Here is a 22553-nt window from a genome sequence, read left to right on the forward strand (position 1 = left end):
TGCATTGTTCAGTATCAAGCTCAATTTAAAAATAAAGGGAATTTCACAAAAAAAAATTGTGTATTACAAGATGCCAAGATGGTGCTCAGACCAATCAGTGGGCACAAAGTGGGCATTTAAGGAGGAGGGCCTTAAAGAGACAGGGGTTAGAACGGCTTGTTTCAGACAGAGGCTGAACTGAGGGCCAGTGTTCAGATAAACTGAACTATGAAACATGCAAAGCTACTCTACTAAAGTCCCACACTGAAAATACTGAGTAAATAATGAATGAAATGGAAATAACTGTAATTGGTCCCCTTCTACTTCTGGCCTGTCTACTGGTCTTTTTGAGGCGTTGCTTTTTATTCAACCAATGACTGAGCAAACACACGTCTACCTCTGAATTCTCACCATATGAAATGTCTATCAGCAGACAGATATCAAACTCTTGCTGCTGTGAAGCTTCTTTGAGCAGCAACTACTAGCCTTGTCTCATACTAGCCACTGTCGTGTTATCGGCATTTCAAACCAAACCAAACAAGAGTGGGGTGTTTCTTTGCCACTGTGATCTGTCAGGAGGGCATCTGTCTTTGTCTTGTCTTTGTTTGGTAGCACAAGAACAAGATAACTTTAATGGCTTAAATAACTTTGTCTGGCTGATAAACCACAGTGAGTGAGCAAAAGAGAAATGGTCAGATCTGAACGGATGAAGTCGTGAACAGAGTGATAAGAAACTAGAGAACGAGAAGTAAACAGGACATGTTGGTTTGTTGTTTCTGTCAACAAGTGCTTCTGCAGGATCGCCACATCATGACTGCAGCAGCACAGCTCTCTGCAACAAAATGTCTTAATCACGTGGTCCACAATTGAGTTAATTATTTAATCTTTGCCAGGGGATCATGCGATTGCTTTTGTGTGCATGTGTGCACGTGTGTGAGTGTGCACGCACGCAATCAACGGGCTCATGTGTACAACGGGCCTGCATCTTGAAATCTTGTTTCAGCTCAGGACAACATATGTGGGAGTCATGTTGGCAGAACTTTGCAAATCCTCGCTGGTTGCATCTGGCAGTTGTGGTTGCTCCAATACTTACCTAATTACCGCAATTGGTAAGATTTCAGCTTTAAGAGAAGCAGCTCTGTATAAAGGTTGTAACTTTGACAACTTGATGCGCAGTCTGTCACCTCATTCTCCCATCCATAATTGCAGCATCCAACCAGCCAAAGCTGAATACCAAGGCTGGAAGGTTGAGGTGCGGCCAGTGGAGGTGGGTGCAGAGGCTTTGTTACCAGTTCCTGTCATGGTTTGGGGTTTTCATAGTCACTTCTGTTTTATTTTTGGCATGTCTTCCTTTGTGTGTTTCTGTTGTCTTGACTGTCCGCCTTTGTTCTTTTTCCCTCCTGATTTCCCTCACCTGTGTCATGTTATGTAATTAAGTGTGATTAAAAATTAATTAAAATAAAAATAGTCAATATTCTGCTTAAAAATGTCTCTTTCATAAAAATGCAGTTTTTTTCTGAAAAGTGGATTTTTTTTCATGCAACCAATCAACATTCAAGTGATTTTTTTTTTTTTTTTTTTAAGTATGAATGAAGCTACAACAAAACAATCAGATCTGTCATTTCTTTTGATATTTTCCATGTTAACATATTTATTGAACTGAATATTCTGTGGGTGTTGAAAAATCTGTGAATTTTCCCTGGCGCTGGCTGTCAACTTCTTTCTAAAAAATTGCTGGCAGGGAAAGTGTTCCTGCCCTCACCAACTCCGCAGAAAGGAGCAGTCACTGTTTGCAAATTGTTTTATTGCCCTTGTATGTGAGGTTAATGCACTTTATATCATTTTGATTTATGAGGTGGTTGTTAAATTGTAACCAGTACCGTAGCAGTTGCACTTTGTTCCTTAAGGTTACAAATAGAAAAGCTTTGTTTCATTATTTCTTATTTGTTTCATTTCAATATCCTATGCTGAGCGCCACCATCAGAGCCACATATGACGTGGCTGTGGCTGAAAAGAACATATCCCATCTGGGCTCCTCAGTGAACATCTAGAAGTCAGCCATGAGACACACACCCAGGTCTGAGCAACCAGGGTTGGGCCTGCCTTGATGGAGGGTACCTTGTAAAGGCCGAAACACCCAATGACACTGAGGTCTGCAGCTTATGACGTGTCGTACTGGTTAGCTTCATATATCACCTCCAAGAACAACCCTACTCAGGTAAGTGTAGTGTTGAATCTTCAAGGGTTATAAGACCTAGTCCTCTTAATGAAGCTCATCTCTTGTTATGACAGATTTCTGACAGTTCTCTCAAATCACCCTGCTTTTAATAACAGAAGGCTACACAAGAACTAAATTACTCATGATAAAACACCCTCAAATTGCATGTTTGCTTATATCAGATCAACAATTTACCTAAATCATATTTACATGTATGCAATACATGACTTCCTCACTCAGAGGGTGCAAACAGGATGAATAAAGACTTCTCTTATTTCCTCAGTATTTTGGTTGTGTGGCATGTAGCTTGAAACAAGAAGTCTATGTGCTTTTATATCTCAGTGACTGGGCAGGGAAGTGTGATTCTGCATTCTGCATTTCTGCTGAAATTCACAAATTGCCTTATCTTAATAGTGTCTTCGTTTTGCTGCAGGCTCATTTGGTAAAGTTGAATGTCTTTGCTTTTAATGTTTGAATTTTTTAACCCAGAGGTTTTTTTATTTTTTTTATTTTGCTGCTTTTCATGAACTCCATTGAAAAAGGCAGGATATGTTTTATATGCGGGTTTTGGTTTAGCGGAAATGAGTCTAACAGAGACAAGACGTTGGTTCAGCAACATTTCTAGTTTCATAGTATCATAAACTCAGGGTGGAATATTGTGATTTTATATTTAAAATGTTTTCATTGCAGGTCTATATTATTCATCTCTACTTTATAACAGACTTTTTAATTTTGTAACATCTGGTTGTAAGTTCCTGGTTTGAATGTGTGAATTTGAAGTTGATCGAAAAGAACATGAACATTTTGTTTAAAGCATGATTTATTTAAATTATTAAGTTTTGTTGTTGTTGTTTTTTTCAAATCCAGATGATGAGTGTGGTTGCAGTCCTGTGTGTGAAGATGGTGACAGTCAACATGTTACTGAGTGTCTTCTTTGTTTCAGGTGAGCTTCACTCACTTTTATTTGGAGACATTAATCATTTACAGTTTGGAAACTAAACAGAAAGAACAGAGCAGATAGAGTTACTGTTTCTAACTGACTGGAAAGTGAAATGTTTTATACTGACGTTGTTAAAAGAAAAAAGGATCAAATATGCAGGTGCTGAATTGAAGTTTGAAACTTTTTCTTCTTGTAGACTCAATATGTTAATCATTAATCTGGTTTTCAGGTGTTTTGGCTGATTGTCCTCAGTATTCAGCCCTCTTCATTACTGCACCAAAGAAGATTGAAGCACTGAGTGGATCTTGTTTACAAATCCCATGTAACTTTAGTGCTGAATCAGAACAAGAGTTTAACAACAGAAGAGAAATCTTTGGAGTGTGGATTAAAAATGTCCCTAAATTTACTATTAAAGAAAATGTGATTTTCAACAGTAGTAAAACAGTTAACATCTATCTAATGAATATTACTGGAAACCTGAGAGAGAAAAACTGCAGCACTTTATTTTCCAGTTTAATCACAAATTATACAGACACATACTACTTCAGAATTGAGAACAGACCATTCAAGGCAACAGCAGTTTGTGATCCTCTTCAAATAACAGTTAAAGGTAAGAGACTTTTGTTTCTTTCAGTCTATAATAGTATTGATTAGAATAAAAAGTGAAATCAGCTTCAGTTTCCAGACTTTTTTTATTTTGCAGGCTTTTCACTTTGTCATGAATTTAAATTGAAGAGGCCGTTGTTATAGATTGACATTAAAATGGTCAAAATTTTCTGACCCCAGAAAGCAGAACAAACTTATTTATTTATACTTTATGCAGTTTCAATACAAAAGTGTCAGTCTGTGTAAGTTTTGACTTTTAGATGAAAGTTTTAAGTAATTTCTAATTTATTTCGTCTTTAAAATGTTCTTGATGTGAATCCACAGATTCTGCTTGGAGCCCCAGTATTGAGATCTCAGGTGAAGCTGATCTGAAGGAGAAGGAGTCTGTCACTATAACCTGCTCAGCTTTCACTCCCTGTCCACACTCCCCTCCTAAACTCACCTGGAATCTACAACAAGACTCTCACAACAAAATAGAGGAAAACACAGATGGAACCTTTACAACTAAAATCCAGGAGACCATCACTCTGTCAGACCAACATGATGGATACAACATCACCTGTTCTGCCACATATCCTGTGAATAAAGGACAAGATGTCAAGACAGCAGAGGAGACAAAGACTCTCAGTGTTTCACGTGAGACAACCAGAGTTTCTTATTGGATCCTGTCAGCACATGATAAAAATAAAGGATCTTATTCAGCCTCTGATGTTCCTCTCATATCTCACATCTCTGTCACATTTTCCTCAGATGCTCCTAAAGACACCTCAGTGTCCATCAGTCCATCAGGTTTGGTGTCAGCAGGTAGCTGGGTGAACCTGACCTGCTCCAGCAGAGCCAAGCCTCCAGTCAGCCACTTCACCTGGTTCAAGAACAGCAAAGATGGACCCATGACTGTAGCTGAAGGACAGACTTACAGCTTTAATGTGACCAAAGTGACAGATGGAGGAGATTATTACTGTGTGGCCACAAATGAACTTGGTAATCAGACATCATCACCAATTCATCTGAATGTTGCAGGTAAATGTAAAACTGTACTGAATCTGTTAATTTTAATCTGATCTGCTCTCCTTTTTTATGTTTTCATTTTTCTCTGATTCTGGCTTGTTTGTTTGTTTGTTTGTTTTAGTTCCCTGAAATGCACTTTTATTGCTCTTGAGTGAAATGAGTCTATACAAATATTGCCTACATAATTGATTGGTGTTACATTTTGACATTTCACCTTAGTTTTCTGGGTTTTGTTGTACTGTTTTTGTCTGAACAGATCACTCTCTACTGTGGGGTTCAGCTCTTGGAGAGATCATCGTCATCATCCTCATCTGCTCTGCAGTCTGTGTTTGGTGAGTGTCACAAACTTACGGTCAGTGTGTGTGATCTGTCTGTTTAGTTCATTTCTGCACCAACAGATTCCTCACATTAACATTTTTGCACCAATCAAAATGTCTCACTCTAAAACTCACCAATCTCTATTTAATTGATTTATTGTTTTTAACTGATTTATGCAGATTTTATTTTTCACTGATGCACATTCATCCAGAGCAGGTCACTCAGTAGAGTGCAGATCTCGAAAAGAATAACTGGATTAAATACCTTTGTGAATAATAATTGTAATTTAACATTTTCTCAGTAACTTTAACAGATTACAGTTACATTTATTTTATAATTTAATCATACATAGCTAGTTAGTCCTCAATATTGCTAATAGGGAAGCCCCTACCAATCACTAAGAAGACTGAGAACTCAGCAGTTGTTACAGGTTTATATATGGGTTTTTCAAAAATTATAAAGCACTGCAACCACAAGATGTTCTTCAGTGTACGGTTGTAAATGTGCACCAAAAAAAGGTGCAGCCTTCAGATAAGCTTCAGTCCCTTTGATCACACACACACACAACCTACTGCATGTTAATAATGTCTGTTTCTCATCAGTTCTTACTCCTCTTACTCATCGTCTTAAACACAGGATAATTATTTTGACAGCTCTCTAATGTTTTACAGGTGGTTTATGTTCAAACATCAAACTCCACAAGAGACTCAGGTAAGAACTTCATTGTATTGTAGTGAACTGTTTGTGTGGCTCCCTGCTCTTGCTCTTAGTCATTATGCTGTAATTCTTGGATCAACCTGAGATATAAATTTGAGTCTTTGCTACTTGTAACAGAATTCAATTTCTGTTTTAAACTGAAGGAAAAAAGCTGCATTAATCTATTTACTTGCTCTACGCACTGACATGGTGAGTCTATGGGACCATAGCCATAGTAGTCTTTACACTCAACAGTGTTAAAGACTGCACCATAATCCAGCAGCATGAAAAGCTAATTCTTTTTACTTGAATCAGTTTTCAGATTAGTGTCAGTTTAACAGTAGTCTGAAACTAGATTTAAAGACCATTTCTGAACTTTTGCCACATCTTTACTCATTTAATAGAAACATTTAACTAACTACTACCAACATTTCTTGTTTGATTAATTTTTCACAGAGTCAAATTGACGATGAGCTGGCTCTTCAGATGCTAGCCAACAAAACAGAAGAAAACATCCATTATGGAGAGATCGACTTCTCCAAGCAGAGACCTGAACCGTCCTCTGAGTCAGTGCAGGACAGTGGACAGCAGCAGGACACTCTGTATGCACAAGTCCATGTGTCCAAGCCAGCAAACAGCTTAACACAGACTGATGACGGCCTGGAGGGTCTTTACGCTCAAGTGAAGAAAAACAGATAGCTTTATGTGTTACTTGTACACAATGTTTTGTGTCAGTTAATGTGAGACACTGATGGGAAAATGTCAATTTCACTGCCTAGAGTTCAATAACAGGAAACGACCACCACACCCTTCATCTCAGGTGGTTTTGTCATAGTTCATATTTGTGTACTGACCTCACACAGCTGTTGTTGTGTGATTAGTAATATGTATATCAAATATGTGTACTGAAATGTTTCTGTAATTCAATTTTGTGATATTTTACAGTTTTTAACCTGTCATTTTTAATCAAACTTACTTTTATATATTCCATTTTCTTACACATTTCGTATCCAATATATTCATTGGTATTTGAATGACTTCAAAAATGAACATGACACAAACAGTAGATTCTGCATTTGAAGATATTTCTTAATTTCACTGTAATAAAACCTATTAAAAATGCCTAATAATTACAGTCTCAATTAATGGGCTAACATTTCACGAATTGTGTGTAAACATCACCTGAAATCATACATTTTAATTACAGACATTACAACAAAGTGGCAAGATGAATTATGCATAATAATCCTCAGGCTCACTGAAAATCTGCTGATATATATATTGTCTAATTTCAATTTCAATTTAAAATAAAGAGAATTTCATGAGACTCAGTAAATAGTGTAGTAAAAGAGTCGGTGCTAAAATTCACTTTTTAGAGCTTTTCACAAGTAAAAACATTAAGATTGTATCTTTTCTTTGGACTTTAGCTTGTAAGCATTAGCAGCCAAGACGCTGTGCTGTTAGATGTCTCAGGCACTGCTGGGAGTGAATGGAGGTCGTGGCGTTAGCGTCTCTACATGACATATTTGTCAGAAATCTAACTGCCATGTTGTGAGTCAAACCTCCTCCCTACTTCCTCCTCTCAGTGTTGCAGCATTAGTGTGGAAGGAGTGTCACTGTGTTTTCATGCACATAGAAATATATGCCATTTTCAACATTTCTTTTCTACCTTTGTCAGTGTCTGACATTGGCATGTGTGGATTTCTTTATATTGTCATTCACTTCAGGCACAGCACGGCCACCCATTCAGACTGTCTTCATTTGATTGCTCTGCTCAGGATTATTCATGTCAACTTGGATCAAAAAAAGTACTTTTTTGTATTCTGAAGGAGGTTTCATCATTTTTGTTTTCCCTCTGATGTCCTGGTGAAGCTCGCCTCTCAGTGATTTACAGAGTTTCTGAAGGACAGGTAAAGCTAACTGCTACTGCTGGTTAGCAATGCACTCCACCGATGTTTGAGCTCCCAGTCTGCAAAGTCAGCTGCATGTAGGCTACCTGTGCTAACTAGCAGTTTGCAGGTAAAGTAGTTAACCATTACGAACGAGTAAAACTTTGTCAATGAGACAGACAAGCCAGAGGACATCAGAGAGAAAATAACTACGATTGTAGTTATAAAGTTGTGTGTTTGTGTATAGTAATCAGTCCTCAGACACACTGTTAAGGCTGCCTCTATCATTTTTCTTCTCTCATTTGTGGTCTGATAAACAGTAAATCCATCAGATTCAGAACTAAGTAGTGAATGCAAAGATGACGCCCATTCAGTCCAATGAGAATTGCTCACCTGGCACATAACCCACATCAGTTTTCTGTCTTCTGGTTTACTTCCAGGTTATACTGTACAGCCCACTGAATATGCAGTAGTTTGGTTTTTTTCTCACACTTGGCCCATAGTCGTTACTTCGTGATGACATCAGATTTTTCAATTACTTTTTTTGGCTCAAGAAAAGTTTTACAAATTTTAAAACTCCATGGATCAAAAAGTTCATAATGAAAGAGTCATAATTGACCTTGTTTGCATTCGAGGTGTCCTGTCAACAGTTTTACAGATGTCTCTTTTATAATGGTGGCCTATGGAGGAAAATGCCTTTGGGGCTGGTGGGGAATTTTTTGCTGCAATATTGCAAGTAGGCACAGTGAAAAAGCAAGGCTGAGCAGCAATGCTCTGTCTGGTTCTATTATAAGTCTAAGTTCCTGCCCTTCAACAGGCTTCCAGGAAGGTGGCCAGTCAGAGGAAAGTTGGCATTTACAGAGAGGGGCCTTTCAGAGAGAGGCTGACCTGAGGGGCTGCATAAAGAGGCCAGTACAAGATAAAGAAATAAATAACATTAGATATCATTTTTAGTGCTATAAGGAGACTGAGACCCCTGACAGTTCAGTCAGACTAAAATAATGTAACATATCTGTGAGTCTGTGGCTTGAAAAGCTTTTTTTTTCTTTTCTTTTTTCTATAGTGAGTTTTAGAACTTGGCTGATAAACCACAGTGAATAAGCATAAGAGAAGTGGTGGTGTGTAAACTGACAAAATCATGTCTGATAGAGTGCTGATTAAAAAAGTTTACAACTAGAAATAAATAAGGGAAGTTGGTTTGCTGCTTCTGCAGGATCATCATAGCGCTGCAGCCACACAGCTCAATGCAACAAAATGTCTTGATCATGTGGCTCAGAGTTGTTCATGTACTGACTATTTTCTCTCTGACGTGGAACACTTTTCTTCTTTCTATTTGCTTTCATCTGTATTAAGTAACATACAATGCAAACAGAATATTCACTATTCTTTCCCAAGCACAAACACACTTAGGACCACACAAACCATGATATATCTTTTTTAACACCTTGTAAATTGTTTAACTTATCTTTTTAACAAAGTTATTTTAATTGTGTTTTTCACCAAGTTATTTATATCACCATTTTAACAAACCTATCACATGATATTAAACTGTGAAATACATTTTTAACCTTTTTAACGTCTCCTGTGTCCCCTGCTGCTAGTTTACGCTCATGACCGAGCCAGGCAAAAACCCTTTCAACAACAGTTCAAAAACAGTAAAAGAAACGCTATTTATCCTCCATATAAAACCACCGTAACACAGCAAAAACTCTACAAACGTGTTCATACGCTCAGTGTGCTTGTTGTACTGTACTTACCTTAAAATAGAGGAAAGTAGAGGGGGAGATGTATGAAGGAAGATAATCGCACCTTCACTCCTCTGTGCTGAGTGAGAGAGTAGAGTGTTGTTTGTTGTGTGATAAATTAGTCCCACTTAGTGGATGTTTCTTGCATATGTGTCTAAAAAAAATGCTGAATATATGTACCAAGAGTCTCACACCATTCTTCTTTTAGTAACAAGTCAGTGGCATTCTTCTCATATCATGCAACAAAAGGTGACAGCCACTCACATGGTGCAAACAGGAAGGATGCAGAGTTATCTTAATGTCTGCAGTATTTTAGTGTGACATGTAGCTTGAACCAACAAACTGTTTGCTTTTATATCACGACAGCTTAGCAGAGAAGTCTGATTCTGGTTCTGTTGCATTGCTGCTGAAATTCACTAATTGCCTAATTTTAAAACTGCTTTCTTCTGAGCTGCAGGCTTGTTTGGTAAGGTCAAATTTTTCATTTCATTTTTCTTTTTTCTTTTTTTTTTTTAACTAATTAGAGTTTTGTTTTTTGCTGCTTTTCAAGAACTCTTCTGAAAAATACATGATATATTTTATTTGTTGGGTTTTGGTTTAATGGAAATTTTATTTTATTTGAACTTAAATATCATCAACTCACACTGGATCATTTTATTTTATATTTAAACTGTTTTCTGTGCATCATCAGGTTGTACATGGCAAGTTCCTGATCTGAATGTGTGAATTTGAGGTTGATTGAAAAGCATGAATGATTTGTTTTTAAAAAATGCTTTAATTAAATTACTGAATTTAATGTACTGAGTGTTCAGGTCTGTGTATTAAGTATAAGTCATCTGCAGTTGTTGACACTGTGAAATGAACAATCACTTGAATCATTTTTCTTTCTTAAACCAGTTAAGAGAAAACTGACTGCAGTGAATGTTATACTACACTAAGCTAAGATAAACTAAGCTAAGATACAATAAGATAAGTTAAGTTAAGATAAACTTTATTGATTCCACAGTGGGGAATCAGCCAAAAAACGAGTATCGGATTTTATCGGACTGCATCTAAAATCTCCAATATAAGCGCTCCGATAAGCAGTCCATTTTCCGCTCCAGCACTTCTATCCATAGGTGACTCTGGTTGCTGACTATTGTTCTCTGTTTGAGTAACATCACTTGATCAAGCCTTTTCTAACATTTCACACTACAAAATAAGTAATAAAAGTATGTATGATTCGTGCTGATATCGTATCGGATCGGTATCGGTATCGGCCAGTACTCAAGGCTCCAATATCGGTATCGTATCGGAAGTGAAAAAGTTGTATCGGGACATCCCTAATCACTATACATTATCCCTTATGCAAAGTGTGTTCTGTTTGTGAAAATCAGCTTTGTGTCATTAAAAGATGCTCTGAAACAATCTGAACTGGAGGAGAGGACAGGGACATTATTCTGTCAATAAACTGTCTTTCAACATAAAAGGGAAAAAGTCTTCTTATGAAAGACCAAAAGTTTCTGCAGGCAGAAACTGTTTGAAAATTGATGTTCAACAATCATAAGGAAGAAATCCTTTTGAGACAATGATGTGTCTCTCTGTGTTGTTTCATGTCCACAGGACTCAGACGAACCTCATGACCTCATGTTCAACATAAAGATAATATTTCTCTATTTTTTCTTAAATATTTAACTGACTTTGCAGAAGTTTGGTGATGGAAAACCTCTATGTAGAGTAACTAGTAACTCTAGCCAGGGCTGCAGCTGCCACAGAGGATACAGAGGTGGTGTCCTCAGTGTTTTTCAGTCAAAATGTTTTGGCTGGAGTTCCCTGAGGTGCAGCTTACCTCCTATAACCGACACTTACACATTATGACTTTTTACAGATCCTCAAAAGTTTGTAAATTTAACTGTGCTTTTGATGAGCTGAAATTTTTCATGAGGTTTTGACACCACTCACAATGACACAAACAGCTTCTTTTACTCCACTTAATTCATGTGACAGCTGTAGTTGATAGATACTTTTCAGATGAGACATTTTTGCTTCAGTTACTTTGTGCATTTAGCTCAATCTTTAAAAAAACTAATACATCTCATCATGATCTGATGTGTATTTATGAAAATGAGATGATACATTTGTTACTAATACTGTAAATATCCAAGTATGGAATTATATATATAAAAAAAGAGAAAATACTTGTCTCTATTTGAAGATTTGTTTTGCAATAGTTGGAAGATTCTACATGTAAATGAGGAAGTGTTATTTTTAACTCAAGAAGTTTCTCTGTTCTGCAGGAATGACTTTAATAAAATATGAACTTCTGTCTCTGAGTCTCTGTGTGAGCTCTGATTAGCAGTGAGTTTACAGCTCAATGTCTTTTTGTACTTTAAATCATGAGTGATTTGTACACCGGCAGACACATTGAACAGCTCCTGTTCACTGGTCACCACAAATGGAAGGAAGGAAGTCTTACAATATGTCACGTGAACACTGACACTCCTTGGTGCCCATTTTTTAAACCTACAGAGTCTCTGATCATACTGAGGTAAGCAATGAGGCTGTCTCCTGGTTTTACTTTGTTATTATTGATACTGATTTTTTTATGTTTTATGTTGATAGTTTAGTCTTTGGTCAGTATACATAGAATAAATACATTTTCACCATTGTGTTAGTGCTTTTTTAATTTGTAGTTTGTGTTATAATCATCACATAGCTTAAAAAAGGTTGCAGCTATCAACATAACCAGCAGAAAGGTCAGTCTCAGATTATTATTAAAGAAAAAGTGTGATTTAATATAATCTTTTAGATTTAGTTATTTGTAAAACAGCCCTGAAAGTCTGACTTTTTCATAGGTTTCATACTCTATTATGCAACATGGAGTTACTCATGTTTCTGTAGTAAAGCTTAGACTTTGTGTTCTGTTGTAATTTTTTTGCGGGATTTGATGGTATTTGATGTTGTATCGACACTTTAAATGTGATGAAATAGACCTTTATTTGTGTTTGACTGAGACTAGGCAATGACAGCAAAAGAGAAGTGGCATGATGTAATCTAAGTAATGAAAAAAGGCTGAGAGTAAACAGGAACTTCATTTGCGGGATTGCTATATTGACTGCAGCCACACGGCTCTGCAACAACACGTCTTCATCACGTGATCCAGATTTGTATTTATTGTCCATTATTGACTATTTATTCTTGATGTGGAACTCTGATATTATTTCTGATGGACATGTGATAAACAAATTCCTTCATTAATCTGTAAATCTTTACATGCAAATGTTAATCTCCTGTGACTCAGTGCCCCTTAAAATACCTGGATCACTTCAATAAAAACCCAAAAATCACAACTTTTAAAAATTCAGCCGTAAGAGAAGTAGCTCTACATAAAGGTGGTGACTGTGACAACTTGATGAACTGCTACAGCTGCTGCTACAGATTACCATCTTACTGAGGGGATTCTTCCTGCTTATTTGTCTAATAAAATATTGGATATATGATGGTCTCATGTAATGTAATATCATGTAATAACAAGTCGTTTGCATTCTGCTGAGCTTAAGATGCAACACAAAGTGATTTTTTTCATTCACAGGGTGCAAACAGGAAGGATGAAGACTTTTTTTTTTATTTCTTCAGTATTTTGGTCACGTGATATGTAGCAACTGTCTGTGTGTTTTTATGCTACAACAGTTAGTAGGTAGTCTGTTACTGGTTCTGTTACAGCTTTGCTGAAATTCACAAATTGCCTGTGTTTAAAACAAACTGTTTCTCCGTTTTGACTGCAGGCTCATTTGGTAAGCTCAAACGTTTCTGCTTTTTATGCTTCAACTGTTCGATGATTTGTTTAAAAAATACTTGATTGAAATATTGAAAAATAACTTTTTTTTTTCAAATCCAGATGATGAGTGTGGTTGCAGTCCTGAGTGTGAAGATGGTGACAGTCAACATGTTACTGAGTGTCTTCTTTGTTTCAGGTGAGCTTCACTCACTTTTATTTGGAGACATTAATCATTTACAGTTTGGATTTCACTTAGAAACAAAACAGAAAGAACAGAGCAGATATAGTTTTTCTAACTATTTATGTCCTGACTGTGAAAGTGAAATATTTTATACTGACGTTGTTAAAGGGAAAAATTATTTAACTTGCTGCTGAACTGTAGCTTGTTTTCTAGGAACTTTCTCTTTGCGCATGTTTTTCAGGTGTTTTGGCTGATTGTCCTCAGAGAGCAAACCTCTTCATTACTGCACCAAAGAAGATTGAAGCACTGAGTGGATCTTGTTTACAAATCCCATGTAACTTTAGTGCTGAACCAGAACAAGATTTTGACAACAGAAGAGAAACCTTTGGAGTGTGGATTAAAAATCTGCCTAGAATTGCCATTACAAACAATGTGATTTTCAACAGTAGTAAAACAGTTAACATCTATCCAATGAATATTACTGGAAACCTGAGAGAGAAAAACTGCAGCACTTTATTTTCCAGTTTAATCACAAGTTATACAAACACATACTACTTCAGAATTGAACAGAATGGACCATTCATGGCAATAGCCATTTGCGATCCTCTTCAAATAACAGTTAAAGGTAAGATACTTTTGTTTCTTTCAGTCAGTCTTTAATGTTATTGATTAGAGTGAAAAGTGAAATCAGTTCCAGTTTTGACCTAAACAGACTCTTTCATTTTGGAGATTTTTTATTTTTTTCATTAATAAATTTGGATTAAACATTTCTATTGTTACAGTTTGCCATCAAAATGGTTTCAATTTTGTGACACTGAAAAGCAGAACAAACTTTTATTTATACTCTGCAGTTTCAATATAAAGGTTTCAGCCTCTGTGCAACCTTTACCTTTTAAAAACACATTTTTAATCGTTACAATTTATTTTTTTGTTTAAAATGTGCTTGATTTGAAACCACAGATTCTCCTTGGAGTCCCAGTATTGAGATCTCAGGTGAAGCTGATCTGAAGGAGAAGGAGTCTGTCACTATAACCTGCTCAGCTTTCACTCCCTGTCCACACTCCCCTCCTAAACTCACCTGGAATCTACAACAAGACTCTCACAACAAAATAGAGGAAAACACAGATGGAACCTTTACAACTAAAATCCAGGAGACCATCACTCTGTCAGACCAACATGATGGATACAACATCACCTGTTCTGCCAGATATCCTGTGAATGAAGGACAAGATGTCAAGACAGCAGAGGAGACAAAGACTCTCAGTGTTTCATGTGAGACAACCAGAGTTTCTTATTGGATCCTGTCAGCACATGATAAAAATAAAGGATCTTATTCAGCCTCTGATGTTCCTCTCATATCTCACATCTCTGTCACATTTTCCTCAGATGCTCCTAAAGACACCTCACTGTCCATCAGTCCATCAGGTTTGGTGTCAGCAGGTAGCTGGGTGAAGCTGACCTGCTCCAGCAGAGCCAAGCCTCCAGTCAGCCGCTTCACCTGGTTCAAGAACAGCAAAGATGGACCCATGACTGTAGCTGAAGGACAGACTTACAGCTTTAATGTGACCAAAGTGACAGATGGAGGAGATTATTACTGTGTGGCCTCAAATGATCTTGGTAATCAGACATCGACACGGATTCATTTGAACAGTGCAGGTAAATGTAGAACTGTACTGAATCTGCTTAATTTAATCAAATCTGCTCTCATCTTTTCTGCTTTTGTTTGTTTTTTTGTTTACTTGTTTGTGTTATTACCCAGGAAACCACTTTTTTTATCCCACTTGTATGTAATGATTATATACAAATAATGGCTACATCAGTATTGTTTCATGTTCACATTCAACCTTTGTCTTCTTTTAGTCACTGGGTTTAGTTGTGTTGTTTTTGTCTTTTGAACAGATAGCTCTCTACTGTGGGGTTCAGCTCTTGGAGTGATCATTGTCATCATTGTCATCTGCTCTGCAGTCTGTGTTTGGTGAGAATCACAAACTTTTGTTCATGATGAGGACATGGATGAGGATGTGATCTGTCTATTTTATTATTTTTTTTTTTTTTGCACTGATGTACATCCAATAATGTCTGCTTCCCATCAGTCCTCATTCCTATTGTCTATTCAACCTGAAACACAGTACCATTATACTTTCTAATATTTTCCAGGTGGTTTAAGTCAAAACATCAGGCTTCACAACAGACTCAGGTGGGAAAATAGTGAACTTCCTTACAAAGTACTGAACTGTTTTGAGTATTATCTGTGTCTTCAGTGTGTCTAAGACATGTGAAAGCATCAGTCTTAACAGTAAGTAGATCTTTGAGAGGTTATTGAGTGCGAAACAAATGGTGCAACCCATTCTTTACTCTTGTCTTCAGTCTCCATGCTGTCGTTCGCATCAAATTGTTTACTTGTTCTGTGCACTGATACAGTGTCTATGAGACCATGAGACTATCCATGAGAAGGATCCAGCTCATATCATTTCATGATTCATTCTTCACAGAGTCACAGCGGTGACGGGGCGGCTGTTCAAATGCCAGCCAGCAACACAGAAGAAAACATCCATTACGGAGAGATCGACTTCTTCGGGCAGAGACTTGAACCATCCTCTGATGCAAAGCACAACAGCGGACAGCAGCAGGATACACTGTACGCACAGGTCAAAGTGTCCAAGCCGGCAAACAGCTGAACAAAGACTGCCTCACTCAAGTGAAGAAAAAACTGAGTGATGTGTTGTGATCACATTTGAAGTGGTTTCATAATATGGCTTTATTTCTTACTCATTCAAGACGTTTAGTGTCAGTTAAGGTAAAAAACACTGCTGCCCAGACAGGAAAATGTCATCATCACTGCCTACTGTTGAATTAAGGGAAGCTCAAAACCTCCCCCGCACCCTGCATTTTAGTTGGTTTTGTCAGTTGCCATATTATCATAGTTCATATCTGTGTACTGACGTCATGCGGCTGTTGTTGTGTAATTAACAACCTGTATGTCTATATGTGTAAGTACAAGTCACAAAGCTGTAAATAGACTCAAACACATTACCAGTGAAGCACTAAAATCATATTTCATTTTAAAATCTTTGTGCCATTTAACTTTGTGATATTTTAAAGTATAGTTTTTTTTCACAAGGCATTTAAAGGTCCAGTGTGTAAGATTTACTGGGATTTATTGGCACAATATGGCATAAATGAAGCCTGAAGGCCAGAGGTGCCACCAGGGATTTTGGGCCCCATGACAAGATATCACACTGAGCCCCACAACCACAAGTCACAACAACCCTGTAACCAGACCTCCAGAACCTAACTGACCAATTCAAAGCTTTACATAACTCAACTTTTATTAACGCTGTAACTCTCTTGTGGTTCATGGACCATGTGGACATGATGCACGAAACATTCTGAATACAAAACTGGTCTGATAAGAAATGTGCAAAAGTGTTTGCAAACTGCCCAGCATCCAATACAGAGTATATGCTGTTTTTGTTTCAAAAAATATATTATGTGGAAAAATAATTTAATTGTTTGCATTTTTGTCACTGAAAGGGATTTGATATTTTGTCTTTTTCATAATAATAATATAAATTGCCATGGACCTCCTACAATTATGCCATCTGACATGTCATTCAACATAATGCTTACTTGTATTGATTGATTGAATGTTGGCTGAAAGAGGAGTGAAATTTAACCAGGAATATTAAATAAATAATGTTAAGGTAACAACAGTCTCCTATTTCACTGTGGCCAAAACTGATTACTTTCCACCAGTCATAGACTAGACCCACCTAAACTAAACCGGTTTGAAGAACTGGTTGACATACTGTCGCCCTCTCTTCTCTTTCTCCTCTCTTTTTTTTTTTTCCTTTGTTTCCACTTTTGGAAACCTGATTAATTTGTGATATGAGTCATGAATCTGCTCCAATAGCACTTCAAACCAAACCAAACCATGTTCCTTACTCCTGTTTACTGCTAGCAAACACCATGTGTGCCTGCCCAAACCATTTCATGTAAATAGAGGGGAGTTTTGGGAAATAGAGGCTCTCTGGATATGTATGTATGTATGTATTCATTCATTCATTCATTCATTTATTCATTCATTCATTCATTTTTGTTGCCCAGGCTGTTTTATTAGTGCATTGTAAATAAAATACTGTATTTATGATTATAGGTTAGTAAAGTATAGTAAAAAAAAATAGACGTTATACTGGCTAAAAAAGCAGTGAGTGAGTAAAAGAGAAGTGGTGGGATGTGAGCTGATGATGCCGTGATAGAGTATGCAGACGTAAACAGGATCTTGATGTCTCGCCAACATGTGGGTCATCTTAGCGACTGCAACCAGACATTTCTCTGCAAGAAAATGTCTCCATTGTGTGGTCTAGAATTTTGTTCCTCTGTCATGTGCTGACTGTTAATTCTCGTATATAGAACACATGCCTTCTGTTACATCATTTCTGATGGACACTTGATAAAACAAATTCCTTCCAAAAAAAAAAAAAAAAAGAATCCAGACGCTTCACCCGGACCTGTTGTGGACGCACTGTACAATTGCATGTTTGAATATAAAAAATTCAGAAGGGATAGATGATTAGCTGGTTGTTGTATGATAAATGAGGCTTTAGTTATGTGATTCAGGGGACGTTTCTTGCTTATTTGTGTTATAAAACACTGGTTATCTCTACTGATGTTCTCACGTCATCCTCCTTAGTAGGAACAAGTCATTTGCACCCTGATAAGCTGATAGCTGATCTGATAAGATGCAACACTGATTTCCTTACTCTCGGGGCGTGGAGAGGAAAGATGCATACTTAATTCTGCGTATTTTAGCTGTGCAATATGTAGCTGGTAACAAAAAGTGAGTTTGTTTTTATATCACAGCGGCTGAGCAGAGAAGTCCATCACTGAGTCTGTTGCAGGTCTTCTGAAATTGACAAATTGCCTGATTTTAAAACAAAGTGCTTCTCCTTTTGAACTACAGCCTTGTTTGGTAAGCTCAAATGTTTCTGCTTTTTATGTTTGAATTTTTTTTTAACCCAGGCAGTTTTGTATTTTGCTGCTGTTCTGAACTCCACTGAGAGAGACATGATATATTTTACTTGATGGGTTTTGGTTTAGCAGAAATTAGCCTTATATAAACAAGAAGTGTCTTCTGCAGCATTTCATTTTGACTGTAATGTCAGAAAATAACACCGGATCATTTTGATTTTATTATTTAAGCTCTTTTCAGTGCAACTCTGCAGGTACTATTCATTACTACACATTAACATCTGGTGGTAGCAAAGTTCCTAGTTTGAATGTGTGAATTTACGATTAATTTAAAATAACATGAATTAATTGTTTAGAAGATGTTTTGATTAAAACATTGTAAAGTTTTTTTGGTTGTTTTTTTTTGTTTGTTTGTTTGTTTGTTTGTACCCAGATGATGAGTGTGGTTGCAGTCCTGTGTGTGAAGATGGTGACAGTCAACATGTTACTGAGTGTCTTCTTTGTTTCCGGTGAGGTGTTTGTTCAGTCACTTTTATTTTTCTTTTTATCATTAGTATTATTATAATTATTAATTATGTAGAGTTTGGACTTCATTATGAAACACAGCAGAACAAGTCTTCATCACTAAAAAGTGAAATGTTGTCTACAGGACAGGGGAATAGACCAGCATGCGACATACCATTTTGTGTATCATGAACTCATTTTTCCCACATTTTGTTAATTGTGAAACTGATTTGACAGGTGCTTTGGCCAACTGTGATCATCAAATAGCCCTCTTCATTACTGCACCAAAGAAGACTGAAGCACTGAGTGGATCTTGTTTACAAATCCCATGTAACTTTAGAGCTAAATCAGAACAAGAGTTTGACAGCAGTAGAGAAACTTTTGGAGTGTGGATTAAAAATGATCCCAAATTTGGCCACAATCCAAACAATGTGATTTTCAACAGTAGTAAAACAGTTAACATCTATCCAGTGAATATTACTGGAAACCTGAGAGAGAAAAACTGTTTTACTTTATTTTACAGTTTAATCACAAATTATACAGACAAATACTACTTCAGAATTGAGAACAGACCATTCATGGCAACAGCTATTTGTGATCCTCTTCAAATATCAGTTAAAGGTAAGAGACTTTTTTGGTTTCTTACATTCTGTAATGATGCAGTAGATTAAAAACGAGAATCAGACACAATTTTGGACAATAAAGCTGATTGTAAGTCTGCTTATAAACCACAGATTCTCCTTGGAGCCCCAGTATTGAGATCTTAGGTGAAGCTGATCTGAAGGAGAAGGAGTCTGTCACTATAACCTGCTCAGCTTTCACTCCCTGTCCACACTCCCCTCCTAAACTCACCTGGAATCTACAACAAGACTCTCACAACAAAATAGAGGAAAACACAGATGGAACCTTTACAACTAAAATCCAGGAGACCATCACTCTGTCAGACCAACATGATGGATACAACATCACCTGTTCTGCCAGATATCCTGTGAATGAAGGACAAGATGTCAAGACAGCAGAGGAGACAAAGACTCTCAGTGTTTCATGTGAGACAACCAGAGTTTCTTATTGGATCCTGTCAGCACATGATAAAAATAAAGGATCTTATTCAGCCTCTGATGTTCCTCTCATATCTCACATCTCTGTCACATTTTCCTCAGATGCTCCTAAAGACACCTCAGTGTCCATCAGTCCATCAGGTTTGGTGTCAGCAGGTAGCTGGGTGAAGCTGACCTGCTCCAGCAGAGCCAAGCCTCCAGTCAGCCACTTCACCTGGTTCAAGAACAGCAAAGATGGACTCATGACTGTAGCTGAAGGACAGACTTACAGCTTTAATGTGACCAAAGTGACAGATGGAGGAGATTATTACTGTGTGGCCTCAAATGATCTTGGTAATCAGACATCATCATGGAACCATTTGAATATTGCAGGTAAATGTAGAACTGCACTGAATCTGCTCATTTTAATCTAATCTCCTCTAATCTTTTTTCTGTTTGTCTTCTTTTCTGCTTCTGTGGAACTAAACCTTGGTTTGTTTATTGATTGGTTGGCTGGCTGAGTTGAGATGATTATGTGTGTCAGTGTGTCATGAATGAATTCCCGGACTCATCATAAAGATGTCATGAAATGTTATCAGGCCTGTTTGACACAGTACAGTACCAAGGTGCTTTAGCTTACAGAGTAACCTGATGGAGAGACAGCAGTTACCTAGTTTACCTGCTAGTTAGCTTGGTTAGACATGGATCTATCTGCCTTACTAGTCAACTCAGTCCTGTAGTGCTGGGAGTCAAATCAATAAAAACCACCATGGTACTGTATCCCTGTTGCCAAACTGCTGGTCTGACCAGGCTCTGCAGCCCAGCCAGACTCAGCTAGATGCTGATGACACTAGCATGGCCTGGGAAAGAGCCAGTCAGTACTGTATGTGTGCATTTCACAGCAGAGATGAGAAGAAAGTGGGATGTGTTACTTGTAGCTACTTACATGATCAGCTCCAGAAAAATCACCTCATTTACGCTGGGGGTTAAAATGTAAGATGTATCCAGATAAGTAGTCTAACCAGACTACCTGTAAATGTAGTCTGTCAGAGTGTTTACACCCTGCATTAACATTTGTTTTTCCTTATCTGGATACAGATTACTTCAGGTGTATCTGGGGTGTATGTGTGCCTGACTAAAATGCATTGTTTTTCTGAAGCCGATGTTGTCAGTAGGTAAGAAGTGAACCATTGCGTAGGAGGTGACCGTGTTGTCTTGTTACAGATGATCCACAGTTTGGGGTTGTTGTCTTCGTTACAGTGAAGATCCTGGGAATCATAATGCTCTACAGTACAATCATCATCTTTGAGTGGTGAGACAAACTTTTCTATATGATCATTTACAGTTAAAGACTTATTGGTCCCTTTGAAATGTTTAAAGTTCATGTTTAACCTTCATTCATGTTTTTTCATTCCGTGTCCTTTTTTCAGGTGGTTTAGATCAAGATGCTGCAACAAACCAGTGAAGGTACATTATTCTGTCAATATTTACAAAATCACTTAATTTCACTAATCCTTTAATGGGCAATAAAATATAAATATTTCAGAAAAATAGGTACTATTTGCTCATGTATCTAAGCTAAAGTAACACAATTTCGTGATGTTTTCTTTTCAAAATATGATTTTTAGGTTCCAGTTTACACTCTGTATCTCCCAAGATATATTGATACATAACTCATCTTCCAACTTCTTAAAGATTTAATTAACACTTAATTATTATACAATTAATTGAGTAGTTTCTTTAGTGTTTTGCATACAGAGTGTGATTAAAAAAATAATGAAATGTAGTTATCCACATAAATTTAGAACCAATAAACACTAAGACATAAACATTTATACATAAAACAAAACCACAAATTGCACACACACAAAATTGATATTGTTATTGATAGTTTTTCAACTCTATGAAACAGTTAAAACAACACAGCCAGTGTCTTTGACTGCAGATGCTAACTTGACAAGTTCACACACTTAAGAGAGATGATCTCATTTTATATTTAGGCTGACATTTCTCTCTCTGTCTGTGTGTTGTTTCATGTCCACAGGACTCAGATGAACCAGACGGTGGCAGCAGAGTGATTGAGATTCAAGCATCATGAAGGAGAAGAGGAAAACGTCATGTTCAACATGAATGGAATTTTTCCCTATTTCTTATTAAAAATTAAATTCCTTTGCAGAATTTGGTGAGATGAAAAGGGATGGAGTGCGAACAGGGCAGATGTTTATTTTTATGAAAGGTAACACAAATGTAAATACTGCAGCCTCATCATTAGTTTGTGTAAGACTGAGCTGAACTTTTTATGTTAATTCTTTTTCTTTGGCTCGATGTTGTTGTTGTTTTTTTTTAATGTAAAAATATTTCAAAAAGAGAAATAAGGATGAAAGTGTTTCCTCTGTGCGCGCGGCAGGGCGGCAGGGCGGGTCTTTCACAGGTGGAAGTATTGTCATTATTTTGGCTTCGTCTGGCAACTTTGTCACAGGGGAGAGAAGAGGAGCTCGACTCACCTGACAAGAACATGAGCTCCCCTGAAAGCCTCATCTGAGACATTTGAGGGGAGCTCCAAAACATGATGGTCCTGAAATAAATAATAATAGTGAAAATGTGACAATGTTGTGAGTTTCTTCGCATTTATCTTCAACAAATTAACACCAGGCTGTGTGCGCTGTTGAGTGCGCTGTCCGTGGTTCTGACACAGAATCTGTTA

The 22553-nt window shown here is 37.2% G+C and overlaps 3 protein-coding genes and 1 long non-coding RNA gene across 4 annotated transcripts; all 4 read left to right on the forward strand.

Moving 5' to 3' along the window:
• The first annotated feature begins 1937 nt into the window (after window positions 1-1937).
• On the forward strand, window positions 1938-6464 carry LOC146307354 (sialic acid-binding Ig-like lectin 14). The gene is made up of 8 exons (XM_084710387.1): window positions 1938-2197; window positions 3065-3140; window positions 3367-3747; window positions 4068-4379; window positions 4494-4763; window positions 5008-5083; window positions 5741-5780; window positions 6222-6464. Exons 1-8 carry the CDS (start codon window positions 2120-2122, stop codon window positions 6462-6464), a joined length of 1476 nt encoding a protein of 491 aa, XP_084566513.1. The 5' UTR covers window positions 1938-2119.
• Window positions 6465-12961: 6497 nt separating this feature from the next.
• Window positions 12962-15118, forward strand: LOC146307355 (sialic acid-binding Ig-like lectin 10; the record flags this gene model as incomplete). Its single annotated transcript, XM_084710388.1, has 4 exons — window positions 12962-13352; window positions 13579-13962; window positions 14298-14609; window positions 14724-15118. Coding segments are annotated over exons 1-4 (1167 nt in total), but the record flags the coding sequence as incomplete, so codon positions are not given.
• A 1-nt stretch (window position 15119) lies between these two features.
• LOC146307356 (uncharacterized) lies at window positions 15120-16044 on the forward strand. Its single transcript, XR_014772704.1, has 3 exons — window positions 15120-15312; window positions 15495-15534; window positions 15830-16044. It is a non-coding gene; the product is annotated as an uncharacterized LOC146307356 (long non-coding RNA).
• A 2357-nt stretch (window positions 16045-18401) lies between these two features.
• On the forward strand, window positions 18402-21947 carry LOC146307357 (B-cell receptor CD22-like). The gene is made up of 7 exons (XM_084710389.1): window positions 18402-18817; window positions 19050-19433; window positions 19547-19858; window positions 19973-20242; window positions 21074-21161; window positions 21280-21316; window positions 21894-21947. The coding sequence occupies exons 1-7, from the start codon at window positions 18742-18744 to the stop codon at window positions 21945-21947; spliced, it is 1221 nt and encodes a 406-aa protein (XP_084566515.1). The 5' UTR covers window positions 18402-18741.
• The last annotated feature ends 606 nt before the right edge of the window (window positions 21948-22553 follow it).

This window comes from Lutjanus erythropterus, chromosome 21 (assembly GCF_056507025.1).
Source record: "Lutjanus erythropterus isolate fLutEry1 chromosome 21, fLutEry1.hap2, whole genome shotgun sequence".
Taxonomy (NCBI): Eukaryota; Metazoa; Chordata; class Actinopteri; order Lutjaniformes; family Lutjanidae; genus Lutjanus; species Lutjanus erythropterus.

Coding starts and splice junctions, on each gene's coding strand:
- LOC146307354 (XM_084710387.1), top strand. CDS start 2,120: ATGACACTGAGGTCTGCAGCTTATGACGTGTCGTACTGGTTAGCTTCA. Junction 4,380..4,493: donor AAAGACTCTCAGTGTTTCAC/GTGAGACAACCA, acceptor CATTTTCCTCAG/ATGCTCCTAAAGACACCTCA. Junction 5,781..6,221: donor AAACTCCACAAGAGACTCAG/GTAAGAACTTCA, acceptor AATTTTTCACAG/AGTCAAATTGACGATGAGCT.
- LOC146307357 (XM_084710389.1), top strand. CDS start 18,742: ATGATGAGTGTGGTTGCAGTCCTGTGTGTGAAGATGGTGACAGTCAAC. Junction 19,434..19,546: donor TCTTCAAATATCAGTTAAAG/GTAAGAGACTTT, acceptor TATAAACCACAG/ATTCTCCTTGGAGCCCCAGT. Junction 21,162..21,279: donor ACAATCATCATCTTTGAGTG/GTGAGACAAACT, acceptor TCCTTTTTTCAG/GTGGTTTAGATCAAGATGCT.